General features: G+C 37.2%; 1 protein-coding gene across 1 annotated transcript in view; it reads left to right on the top strand.

The window, feature by feature from the left end:
- LOC126470294 (protein MON2 homolog) overlaps positions 1-8,278 on the top strand; it is a 219,911-nt gene extending 211,633 nt beyond the window's left edge. Inside the window, exons 28-30 of the mRNA XM_050098049.1 lie at positions 2,306-2,528; positions 3,024-3,106; positions 3,230-8,278. Coding sequence (XP_049954006.1) covers positions 2,306-2,528; positions 3,024-3,106; positions 3,230-3,387 — 464 coding nt within the window. The 3' untranslated portion in view covers positions 3,388-8,278. The remainder of the gene's footprint in view (positions 1-2,305; positions 2,529-3,023; positions 3,107-3,229) is intronic.
- Positions 8,279-13,875: the final 5,597 nt, after the last annotated feature.

Here is a 13,875-nt window from a genome sequence, read left to right as displayed (position 1 = left end):
CACCTGACAGGTATCTTGTCTAAATTGTTTTGATCATCTAATGACTCTATAAGACATTAAATGACAGCATCATCTGGAGACAGCCTAAGAGTGCTACTCAAATTGTGTCCTAAATCGTTTATGTAGATCAGATATTACTTTTGTTTTACTCAGTGACTTCCCATCAGGTATGACAAACTGTGACCTTTCTGACATGAAATCATGAATCCATTCACAAAACTGAGACAACTGTCCATAGGCACACAATTTGATTAGAAGTCTCTTGTGGGTATGTTGTCAAAAGCCTTCTGGAAATCTAAAAAATGTGGAATCAATTTGACAGTCCCTGTCAGTAGCACTCATTACCCCCATGAAAATAAAGAACTAGTTTTGTTTCAGTAGAACGGTATATTATAACTCCGTGTTGGGTATTTGTCAATAAATCGTTTTCTTTGAGATAATTCATAATGTTCGAACACAGTATATACTGCAAATCAACGTTAGTGATATGGATCTGTAATTTACCAGATTTATCCTGTTTCCTTAAATGGGAATTGGTGTGACTTGTGCAACTTTCCAGTCTTTGGGTACAGATCTTCAAGCGAGTGATCAGTTGTATACGATTGCTAGATATGGAGATATTGATCAGAATACTCTGAGAGGAACCTGACTGGTATACAGTAAGGACCGGAGCCCATGCCTTTATTAAATGATTTAAGCTCCCTTGCTACACCTCATATTAGCGGCATCATTCTAGGCTAGAATTAAACTACCATAAGCTATTATAAGTAAGCATGGACTACAGTAGTTCTCCTAGTAGCTTTGGTCAATAAAGGTCATACCTGCATACCCAGTACATTAGGTGTGTTGCGTTCCTTTTGGGTATTACTTTCTTTATGTATGTGATCAGTGTCTTACTACATTACACAAAAAACTGGAAGCGGGAATCGTCTTAGAAAGTGAGTGAGGATGTATAATGGGCCAGGTAATGTATGGAATATCTTTCTTCTACATAGTAATCTTCCTGTCTGTTACTTAAAAATAAACAATGTTTATAGCAAAATTGAAATTGTCAACATTTAGTTCAGGTTTTATTCAAAAATTGTTGATTTGTATGGTGAAATGAGGATGTTGTAGTAAAAATAAAGGAAACAATACAGACTTACTGTATGGCACTAGAAAATGCAATTTCCACAAATATAATATATATAATCAGACATTCCTCAAATACTTTGTTGAACATATATAAAACATGTTTCTGTTATTCATAAACAACTTTTGCATTTGTCAATAACTACAGGAAAAATTGCTTTGGCTACATAGAAGAGCAGAAGTGACATGATCAAATAATTTTTACTAATCATAAAATAAAATTTATATTCTGTAAGGATTTAAAATATACAATGGACCGACACACTGATGTGTGGTTCTAACTATGTGCAAAACAAACAAAGAGAAGTCGTCAGACACCCAGTTTTCTCTTACACATTAATTGATGTTTCTTTCCCTTTGAATGATCCCAATACTACATGTAATACTGCCATTTATTACATCCTTTATTTAGCGTGCCAGAACTACGGTGCCATAGTTTTGGCAGAGGACAGTATTATTGTGGGTGCATCATGTCTTGTAGCACCATTGTATGTAAGTTTGTGAACTCTCTCATTTTTCAGTTGGTAATTTATTTTAACCAACCTTGCCCCTCTGTTTCACTCTAGCATTTTTTCTAGTTTGTTGTTTTTGTTTTTCTTTCCCCCCCCCCCCCCCCCCCCCTGTTCTACATGCCATACCTTGAAGGTACTTTCTATGCCATGGGACACACTCTTCATCCCCTTCCCCACCCTCCTAGCCCTCTTCAGTGCATTTTATGTGTATATCTGCTTATGTTCCCAAAATATATAAATTTTACCCAAGAGTCACACTTGATATAAAACATATATTTGTCCTTTTTGGAGTACACTGCTTTCTGTTTTGAAAATTTTATTTCTGTCCTTTTCCACCCATGAATTTTCTTTCTGCTTCTGTGGCTTGTCATCAGTAATCTGCTTAGTTCACAAAAGCACATCAGACTTTATCGTATACAAATCAGCTTACTGTTCTTGACTCTATATCTTCCCACCATATGGCTTGTTGGCAATTTCATATTATTGATTGACTAAGTTTATCTACATAGGAGGGTGGTGGTGGGGAGATAGGGGGGGGGGGGAGAGATAGGGAGGGAGAGGGGGAGAGATAGAGAGAGAGAGAGAGAGAGAGAGAGAGAGAGAGAGAACACTATTGACCAAATGACACATTAATGTACTTAAGGGATATTGTATTCTTGCAGATTATGTGGCTGAACCAAAACTAAGAGAAGAATTTGCAAAAACTTGTTTTGAGACTTTGCTGCAGTTTTCATTACAAGACGGTGCTGATGAATGTGCTGAGGAAATAACAGAAGGTGGTGTGGCAGGAAGATTAGCTGTCACTGCTCTTCTGACAAGGTTCCAAGAAGTACTACACCAGTATGTTGAAGATGAAAGGAAGAACGGAAATTGCCCATTGCCAAGGTAATTTGCTTTGCTTATTACATGCAATGGTGCACTCAATATAAACTTCCGGCATATATTTCTTTGTTACAGTGCAAATATGAGAAAGCATGCATATTGCACATATGACTATCAGCTAATCACCTAGCAATCCCACTTCTGTCCCCCTCCCTACCTCCCTCCCTTGTCACCCCCCCCCCCCCCCTGCCCCCCCCTCTCTCTCTCTCTCTCTCTCTCTCTCTATATATATATATATATATATATATATATATATATATAATTCTAAATAATGAGTAATAGATAGAATTCATGCATGTATGCAGTCCATTCACTGTTACCACTATTAAGGAGCCCTTTACAGTTTATTGTATTCAGAAGTGTTTCATTTTTGTTGCTGTTGCTGTAGGTGTAACTGTTCTTCCTTGAGATATTTACAGTTGCTAAAGTTTAACACTAATGACAATCAGGATATGAGAATTGTTACATACAGTATTCTATAAACACTTGTATTTGCAGGTATAGGTTGTCAGAGATATCTTTTGTACTGAAAGCTGTTGGAACTTTGGTATTATCACTGAAGAAAGCTCCACCAGGAAAAGGTAAATTGTTAATTCAAGTGTTATTATTCAAATTTCTAAGCATTCTAAATATTATGTTCCTTCATCAAACATTCTGTAGGTATGCAGAAGCAAATGTAATACTTCAGACTTTTTTTTTTCCAGTGAATGAATCATCATGGGAACAATTGATTGCATTGTACCCCTATTTAGTGGACTGCACAACTACAAAATCAACACAAGTTTCAAGTTCGCTTCGTGAAGCGTTACTGCAGTACGCGGACCTTTTGCATTCGCCTACAAGATATCATAATGGTGTATGATAGTGTTATATTTGTGCTGTTTGTGTGAACTGACACTGAGATTGTAGCATTGATGCCTGCAGCCTATTTAAGTACAAAGTTAATTGAGAGACAATGAACATACACATGCGTGCAGCAGCAAGAGCTATGGACACTGGAAGTGCACAGAGATTCAGTGGTGCTGCCCCTCTGTCACACACCAAAAATGGCAGGATAAAGACTGTAATCTCATCTTCTTCCTTCCATTGAAAAACTAATGTGAATGACAGAGGAGTGGATGTGAGATTCATATTTTAAAATGATGTTAGAGTTCCTGGATGGTTTTGGGAGAACTTCAACATTTTATTTCTCAGGTCCTCACCACTGCTGTTCTACACCCATATGTAGTGCTGTGTACTCATTTCAGTGAGACACTAAAGGGAAATATTTCCTTGTCCATCCTCCCTTTGCCTACTGTTGCAAAAACTGATGCTATCAAAGCTGTCACCATAATTGCTACATTGCGATATGTACTTTGTCCAACTTATGTGCAGTCAAACACTTTTTCTTTGTGACTTGACTCCCTACTCCTCACTAGGCAGGAGACTGGGCACCGATATGCCATTTTCAGTATTTTTGCATTTAATTTCGGATTTTTCTGAAAAATGATGATAATCACATGATTTCAGCTTGATATATGAGAAATTTTAAGTTTTGGTTATTTCCACATCTTGTTCTTGGTAACATTCAGTGAAGGAGATGGAGCTCACTCCCAAAATATTTCTCTTCCTGCAGCACTTCTGTAAAACTGGCCAAGAAAGTGTGTGTGGACTGCAAACTTTAAGCTACTTCGAAATTGACATCTCCACTGATGAAGCTCAGTACTGGGCAGCTGGTAGCTAGTTCATTAATGCCATTGTGTGTATCTTTGGAGTTCTGATTGCTTCATTTATTTTATTACACATAGCAAATTACTGATGATGGATTTTGATCATGGGATTTGTGTTATATGAATGTTTTTCTTACTTTGGATGCTATCCAAATGGTGCTATTTCGTTGAATATTTAGTGACTGTAGTTCTCATGTTCTCAACATTGACTGAAGCTCCTTTTAATAGAACATACTATGCTGCCCTGCTGTATATCATTGTTGGAATATGATTAGAACTTTGACACATTTTTGTCATCATGTGTGTTTTATTACAGCTGACAAACAATTGTAGCTTTCTTTTCAAGTAACTTATTACTTACCAAAAGTTATTACCTTGAGAGGCAGCTTAAAATGTTACCATTATGCGTAAGTTGCACACGTCCCTGCGTGCTACCAGAGGTATTGTTGCCATATCAGTATTCAGTTGAAGCTATGAAATGTAAGTTGAATCTGTATAACATTTCTGTTACCTTGGACCATTAATAACATTCTTTTTTGTTCATTATCACTTTTTTCTATAAATTATTTTCCTGTTTAATCACAATACAAAGCAGATCTGCCTGGAAACCAAATATAATGAAATACTCTTTAGTTGGGGCACCAAATTAATCTTTGTGCTAAACAATAACAGGATTCTTGTTGCCCCCCCCAATAAGGAAACAGTGTTCTTTGCCTGAAACTCAATAGCATTACTGAAATATTAAGTATCAAGAGATTCTGCCTCACTAGTATTTGCGTCAGGGAAAAAGAATTACGTAAGGTCTTACATCTTTGAGTGTGAGAGTTTCTGATGTAAATATATATCGTCCTTTCTATGTATGTTCTGCAATATTTTCATTGTTTCAAATTTCCTTGTATTTCAAGTCATTCCTGTCTACTTCCAGAACTTCAGTAACAGTTTTTTACAATGTTCAGATATCTGCATCCATGTTTATGCTGTTTATTAGGGAAACTTGAAATTTTATGGTTTAATAGCTTCATCATATTGAATTTTTTTTTTTTTTGGTTGAAATATCACAACTTTGTCCATGATATTTGACAGACATAATAGTTTCTGTTGTAACATAAATGTGATGAACTGGGTCTGCTCTGATAACAAGGCAGTGGACACCATAGAAGTTTCCAAGATCTTTATAAATCACTGTTATTACTTTGTGAATTAGTCATGGCTTTTTCAGGTGTCATTGATAATGTTAGAAGTTCGAAACTTCTGTGTAATTCTTTTTCATACAACAGAAAATTATGTGAATTCTGAGGGTGGTTACCACACTCATTGCTTTCATTCTTAGATGTTTTTGTATCTTCAGTAATTATTGTTCTATTTTTATCACAGATGCACCAAACATTATTTTATCAGACCTTTTTGGATCTTGTTATTGAACCATCATTGTTCTTTTTGTAGTCCATTTTATTAGTCGATAAACATAATTTTCTGTTTACAGAAGACTCATTTTTCAAAATACTCAAGTAATTTTACTTGTTTGTTTACTATTCTCTTTAAGATTGTTGTTCAAATTTATTTGTGAAATATGTTTACTATCTCATTATGCAACTTCAAAATATCAAACAAATCACATTACTTCTATAGGATTTTATGAGGCTATTGAATAGATTGTGTTTATATATACATTTTATTGTGCAGGCATGACTTACCGTAAGTAATGAGACTTCTCAATTGCCTTTTCCTTTGAAAAATATATATTGTCAGTTAACAGAATTGTCATGTAGTGTCATTATTTCATTCCCAAATCTGGAAAATAGAATAGGCAACTGTGAACATGTTCCACTTCTGAACAGCAGTAGTTCCATACATACATCTCCTCTAATTCATATTTCACAAATGGATACCACACTTTTTTTCCAGTGATCTGATTCTATATATAAGAGATTTTATGATCAGATCAGCAGTTTCATTTGTTGGGGAGGAAAAGTTTGTATTAATTACTACAAAAGCTGTCTGTGTAACTAAAATGGCATTATATTTATTGCTGTGGCTCACTGAGTGGTGTAAATCTATCTAGTTGCTGTAATTTCGGCAGCTTGTGTATCAAGTTTGCCATGTGTGATTGTTCAGAGTAACTGACCATGTAGAGTACATGTGGAATATTGTGTCATCTGTGTGGACTTCATGATGATATGATAGAGAAAAGTGTGCATATGGAAACTTGTAGCTTTAGATAGCTTACTCCTCATGAGTGGCACCAAGAGGATGCTGGGCATAGAACACACAAGTCGCCATCAGTAGGCTAAATCCTACTGTTAAAACTCTCTTCCACTACTAGCATTTGAATCAGTTACCTTTGAGCTGAAGATTTTCACAAAATTGTGGGTTAATGACCTCATTCATGAACTGCAATCATACATTGATGACTGAATGGAGCAGCTAGTTCAATTTTGCATGGTAGGAGGAATTTTCATCACAGTAAATGTTTGGCTGGTCATGGGAGGAGAGTTAACTGTGTAAAATTTATTTTCACGGACTCTGCAGCAATATCCTGGGTTAAATTTCAAACATCTGCAGTCTCTTCATGTGCCACTGTTAATGGTTATCAGCCCACTGGGTGGGAGTGTTGAGACTATGACCCTCTTCCTGCTATTATCGGAGCGTGGGCCATATACCTTCAGTGGATTTCACCTTCTCTGTGTCTTCTATTTTTGTAAACATCTGTAATAACGCAAGTGCTAGTACTTATAAAAAAATTTAAAAAATAAAAAATTATCCATGCAACACAGGGATACACTTTTTGCACTATGCTGAGGAATAAAATGAACCCTACTCTTATATCTCAGTATGTCTCAAACACTCTGAAAATGAGTCACATTGTTTGGGTTTAAACTAAGGACCAGGCCTCTAACAACAATGTGAACCTCATGGGTCTTCTCAGGTGAATTAGTAATAGGACTGTGTTTTGTGGCAGGAGAAGAAAGTTTTATAGGTCAGTGAAGCCACAGACAATAATTTCCATTTTTTTATTGTTTTCATGTTTGAAATTGTCCATGTCTAATAAATTCCTGTGTTTCATTAGTACCATTTTGGGTTTTGTCAATGAAGTATTCAACTAAGATGATTTATTCTGATCACAATTTTGGTTTCAGGACACTTTTCCAGGTGTCACGACATGTCACACCTGCTTACTGGAAAAGAAAAATGGTATATACTGTCACAGTTGTGTGCCATTGTATGTTAGATGCAAGTTGGGCAAGGGTGAGGGGTGAAGGTAGCATAGTAGCTATCTAAATGAATGTGAACAACTACTGAAATGATGCACTGACTGGTGTACTGTTTAAATAATATTCTCACTGGTTGATGTACCAAGCAACCAGTTTTTAATGTCACTTGGAAATTTGCGCAAAAAACTTCCTGCCATTAACATTTGCTACTAATTTCATTTTTATTCTTTATATAGCTTTTCAACAATTGTAATTTCTCTTTATCATTATGTGAATCACATTTGACTCTCAATGTTAATAAGTGTGTTGTTTGAGGTTTACTGTTTCATTGATAATGAGATCAGTGGAGAGTGTCAAGGTTAAGAGATCCTCTCTCTTGTCTTGCAGCACATGGTTCTTACAGAACCATATGCTCCACATTGTTACATATATTTGAACTCTGTTCTACACAGAGCAAAACCTAGAAAAAAACATGGAAGTTATTAAATACTTTCTAAGCTGTTACTGTCTTACAACATTACGTCTTGTCTGTGGTTCAGAAAATTCAGGATTGTCACAGATGCAGAGTCTACATATTGATTGTTATCCAAAATCTTTGCCTTGTGGGCATCTCCTACTTGTTAGTGCCATACATTTGTGTTAAATGACCACAGATATCTGGTAATTTTGAAACATTTATGAATTGGAATTTTGTAATACAAATCTCTATCTGGGTTGATTTGGTTTCCCATTTTCACACAGGAATGGACAGTTGCAGGCAGGCAGGCATCATCACGTGAACAGAGACTGTATTATTATTTCTAATAAAAAAATAAACTTTGAGCTACATTCAGCAGTGAAACTCTTTGCAAATTTTTTGGCAACCCTATGTTATGATTAAAGTGTGTTAATTGTATGTGCCATTATTCACAAGTGCTCTGATGTTTAAAGTGAATGGAGTGAGTGCAGAAATAGTTACAAAACATACTTTTCCAAATCTTTGTCTAGCTTTATGATTGTAAAAATCATACATGGAAGTGACAGTAAGTGTTGTGTGTTGCAGCTCGTAGCACCATTTTATACAAAAAAATGTTAGTGTATGTTTATTTCATTTTGCTGTTGAGTATTTCTGTTGCATGTGATAAACAAATATGAGTAAATGGGAAGTGTCTGATTAGTTAACATTACTGCCTTAGCCATTAAAGACTAAAATATTAAGAAGAAAACCAGATGCATTATCATGTTCATGGAGAACATTTATGATATGTTATCAACCAATTGTGCTTTCACTCCCATAAAATCTGACATCATTTTTGAGAAATATAATGTCTCTTACAGTAGCAGGTTACGTTCTAACCACAATGAAACACCAGTGTTATATAACAGGCTGCAGACTACACAAAAACTGTTCAATCTCATTAAATGTGGTCAAATTGCTCGTACATTCTCTCCTTTGAGAAAAGTTCATTAATTGTGCAAATGAATATGTTTTACTGATAGCAACAGAAATTGCAAACATGCATTAAGTAATTTTTTAATATCAAGGAGTTAGTATTCACAAATGGCTAAAGAGAAGCAGAAATATTTATAGCTGACAGGGGAAGGAGTATGTCATTCAATATCTTTGTCAGCAGATGATACATGATGTGTAAGAACAACTCAAGAAATATAAAAAAACACTAATACTTTCTGAAATAAAATTTTGTTGATTGATCAGAAAACAATGAGAATTTGATTTTTGTGGTGTATTGAGGAATGATTGAAAAGGTCAGTAGTGAAGGAGCTTTGGGGCACCTGCTGCACTCCATTTATATTACACTAGATTTGATATTGAGCATTGTCTAGGCTAACATACTATTCCATAGCTGTTTAGTGGGTACAAAATGGTACATTAAATTTAAATTTCCGACCTTCCATTGGTGTGCATCTGGAGGATACTGCCCTCTAAAGAAACAAGAGCTTTATAGTTGAGCGCCCCGACCACTTTTCCACCAATATGGAAATTAATTTAGCTGTTATGGCACAGTGAGACAATTATTTTTGTTGCATGACAAGAAGAAGCTATTTGTGAGAAATTGTCCTCATTTGATACCAGAAGAGTATGTATATATTAATTATGTATTTCGTTCTTAACCTCTAATTACATGTCTAATATCTCTGTGAAAATTATCCACGGGTGAATACCACCTCCATCACTACCTTTGGTCAAAGTACTACTTTGAATTGCCTTTACAAGCATGTTTGCACTGGTTATCGAGCCTGCCAGCCTCTTTCAGCTATGGTAAACTTGTCTAATAATGAGTAAAAGCCCAGAATGGTTCCACAGTTTGTACTGTCATATGATTTGTGCATTTCTGTAAAAGGCATAAAAATGTACAATTAGATGAGTTTTGACTGAAAAAGGAACTGGAAAAAACAGTCATCGTGTCTCTAAACATCACTGTCTGTTCCATTTATCACGTGAGCTCTTACAGAACTTATTGACCAGCTTCAAGCATTTCTCTGACTGATGGACTTCAAAGACTATGGATCTCTATGTATTTCTGCTCTAAGGCTAGATAAATGACACATTAATTTATGCTTATGTCTGCCTGTTAATCAGAGGGGTGACACTTTAGCACTACCTGTGAGTTGTCTTCTGCTGTTAAACTTGGACTTACTTCGCATTTCATCACTAATAGTGCTGTTTGGGAAGTGCCTACTCACCTCCATTCCAATAACTGCTTTCTCATCTGGCTCCATCTGCAACAGACACAAGTGCTAGATGTGAAGCCACCCAGATGGACTCAAAGTAGGGCAGATTGAATGCTCTATAGGAAATATAATTACATTGGAACACAATGGATGCATCTAATATCTGAGTCACCACATGACAACTGTCAACTTCAGCCTTTACTTCTCAGCAGTCTGAAGATTTGCCAGGAACAACCCGTGTTTTGGATTCTATATTAAACTGTAGGTCCCCTATCCTCAATAGGATTAGTGGGGTAAGCTAGGGACATGTAAGTCGTCGTCATCGTTGTCATGGCATCCAATTGAAAGACTTGCACCAAGTTGTTGAGCCATATGAAATTATCACCAGCATCTTCAAATTGCCTGCTCAGTTAGGGAGACTTGCTGGTCCCTAGCAGAATGATGAATATCACTCTGTAAATGGGGACAATCTGGTGATGTTTTGGTAGCTCTGGTTCAGACCAACAAACAGAACCTGACAGTGCCTAGGCTTTGGCGGCAAAGGTTCAGCAGGTGCATAGGCATATGCAAGGGAGGTGGGTGGCACTTGTCCTCTCCTGAAATCTGGATACATTTACAACATTGCTTCTCATCCCTGATTTTCAGCCAGTTTTGGTTAGACATGCCACTGTATTCACTTTTATCGCTTATTGTACCCAAACCCTACACATTTGCAAGGGAGGCCAATATGAAGGGGACACCTGCTGTTCACAATAAATTATTCTATTTTCTTTGGCTCGGAACCAGTTTGGTGCCACCCTACAATGAACAGATGCAAGCCTTTGCAGAACAGTGCCAAACTCTTCTGTTGCCTCTTGTACATGTCATTGTTGAGCTGCAGGATTCAGACATCCCAGTGCATGAAGTAAGTCATCAGTTTCCTGTATACCCCTCCTCGATTCACAGCCAAGACCTATGGCAGGTTACTGAGACTACATTGTAAACAGTTATAGAGTCTGATCACTGCCATGTGATACATGTAGTAGGTTTACTCGTCTGCGTTTCATCTGTGGGCACAAATGTATCAGTCAGAAGTGGCCCATGCTGTTTTCTATTGTATAGGTGAAAAAACGTAGTATTGAAAATTTAATTTATTTCAAAAAAGTCTCACATACAGGAGTGTTAACATGGCAAGGTGACAACATTGTTAATAGTGTAGAGGTATAAATTCTAGAAATCACTGATATAGTCACTCAACAATGTGTTAAACTGGTGATATGAGAGTTGTCTTGGTTTAATCTTGAGCTGTTAAGGGTGTGTTCTACCAGGCAATTTTAGTGTTAGTTTCAGGAAGTTTACCATGTTCATTTAGGTGAATTCAGGGCCTTGGTTACACTCCACACTAACAACCCAAAACATTTAGCCTTTAACACACATTTGTGGAAATTTATCTGTTACTCAATGTTAAATAATGGAAGGCATTTAAATAATGCTAAATAACCATTAATTTGATCAAATTTGTCTTTTTGTAAGCAAACAAAGTGTTATACAAGATGTGACAAATATTTTGATGAACTTGTGTGTGTTGGGGGGGGGGGGGGGAGGGGGGGGGGGTGTTAGATCTGTCACATTGAAACAGGAAGCAACTGTATATAAACATTTAATTTAAAAAATCTTCCATTTTTGAGCTATTAACAAAAGAACAATAAACAAAGTGATGGGAATGTGTTGGGTCCCTGTGATATGTAAACCACTTGCTTCCTCTTATTTTCAGGGCTTGCACTGCGACAAATCTAGAAGAGTGTTCTGAACAAAATCTTTGCAGACAGCACCCTTGTGATGTGGTGGGGCAAGATATGAACCTAACACGGAGTTACTGAAAATTTCATCTTGTGTATTAATATTAAACTGATACTTGTGTCTAACCTGAATTCTGCAACAAGGATTTTCCATGTGGCCAAAAAAGCTTGTTGAGAAAATTTGCTATTCCTCTCTTATAACTATTTCTTCATCTGTAAACAAAATTGAAGATACAAAGATTGATAGATTGAGCAATGACACACACACACACACACACACACACACACACACACACGAAAGTGTTCTGCGATTTGCAGGGGAAAGATCGTTCATGAGTGAAGGATTATAAGATGCATGAAGCATCCTTCATATGCTAATATGATATATATTGTAGGTTACGGTTGCTCGTGTGATTATGCCTGGACATTCTTCAAAAGAATGAATTCATTCTGGTCACACCAATGAGGTCACACCATGGTATATGGGTTTTTTTCTCAGCAGCACAGCAATGAACGGCAGCAAAGTTTGAATGAATCTTCTGTTTGGAAACACATTTTGTTACAGCTGGAGCACCCTGGAAGATGGAGTCACTTTGTGACAGGAGGCCTACCATGGAGTTTGGAAGAGTGATTAAGAATGGGCCTGGAGGCATTAGTGACACAGCAGTATCTTCAATAACATTTATTTGACTGGATGAGTTTAAGAGTTTAAAATTGTCTCAGTGTGTTGGATGATGGCCAGGCATAAGTGAGAACCACAAAGAAGTGCTGACACTCCCCATCAGCGAGTTGTGACAGTGCAGCCGCAGGTCAGTGAGCTACGGCTGTGTGTTGTGCTGGCGGCAGAGTGAAGGTGAGCAGGCACCGCTTGCCCTGGATGTGTCTGCAGTCCAATATCTACATCTACATCTACATGATTACTCTACAATTCACAATTGTGTGCCTGGCAGAGGGTTCACCGAACCACCTTTAAGCTACTTCTCTGCCATTCCACTCTAGAACAGCACATGGGAGAAATAAGCACTAGCACTTAAATCTTTCTGTGTGGGCTCTGATTTCTTTTATGATGATGATCATTTCTGGCTATGTGGGTGGGTACCAATCCTATCTGGTGCAGATCCCACACCACACAGCAATACTTGAGAAGCAGGCAGACAAGTGTAGTGTAAGCCACTTTAGTAGACCTGTTACATTTTCAATTGTTCTTCCAATAAATCTCAGTCTTTCATTTGCTTTCCCTACAACATTATCTGTGTGACTGTTAAAGTTTATGTTATTCATAATTTTAATCCTTAAGTATTTAATTGAGTTGACAGCCTTCAGATTTGCATGATTTATTGTGGAACTGAAATTTTTGCAGAGTCCTGTTAGTGCTCATGTGAATGACTTCACACTTTTCATTATTTAGAGTCAATTACCACTTCATGCACCATACAGATATTTTGTCTTAATCATTTTGAAACTCATTTTGATCATATGATGACTTTACATGACAGTAAATGACAGCATCATTAGAAAGTGTGGCCTTTACATCTCAGCACTCTTGAGTATAGCCGGCTGTGTGGTCCAGGATGTCAGTTCTTGTGAATAGTAGGCCCAGGTTATCCAGTGTGGATCAACCGAGACTGCAGCAGATGTTCACGAGTTGGCCATGGGGCTGTGCAATTGCACCACCCCTGGAAAGTGGGGAGATGACAGCTTGCACATCATCTGCGACTGACTATCAGTGGAGGAGGGCTTCTCCTTATCCACAGCACCCCAGTAGGTAGACCGTGGCTGTAATACCATCATCAATCAACTTGTTGCCGTTTCATTGAAACTCAATCGACTGCCATTCTCAATGGTTCTAGCGACACGGACAAACTGGCAACATCACTGGGTGTGTCTTTTGAGCTCCAAAAGGCTCATTATTTAAAGGGCTGAGCCTGTAACCATAGAATTTGCCCTCAGTTACGAGTTTTTGCTGTTGTAGTTCAGA

Source organism: Schistocerca serialis, chromosome 3 (assembly GCF_023864345.2).
Source record: "Schistocerca serialis cubense isolate TAMUIC-IGC-003099 chromosome 3, iqSchSeri2.2, whole genome shotgun sequence".
In the NCBI taxonomy this organism is placed as follows: domain Eukaryota; kingdom Metazoa; phylum Arthropoda; class Insecta; order Orthoptera; family Acrididae; genus Schistocerca; species Schistocerca serialis.
This window is presented reverse-complemented; position numbering and strand designations above follow the sequence as displayed.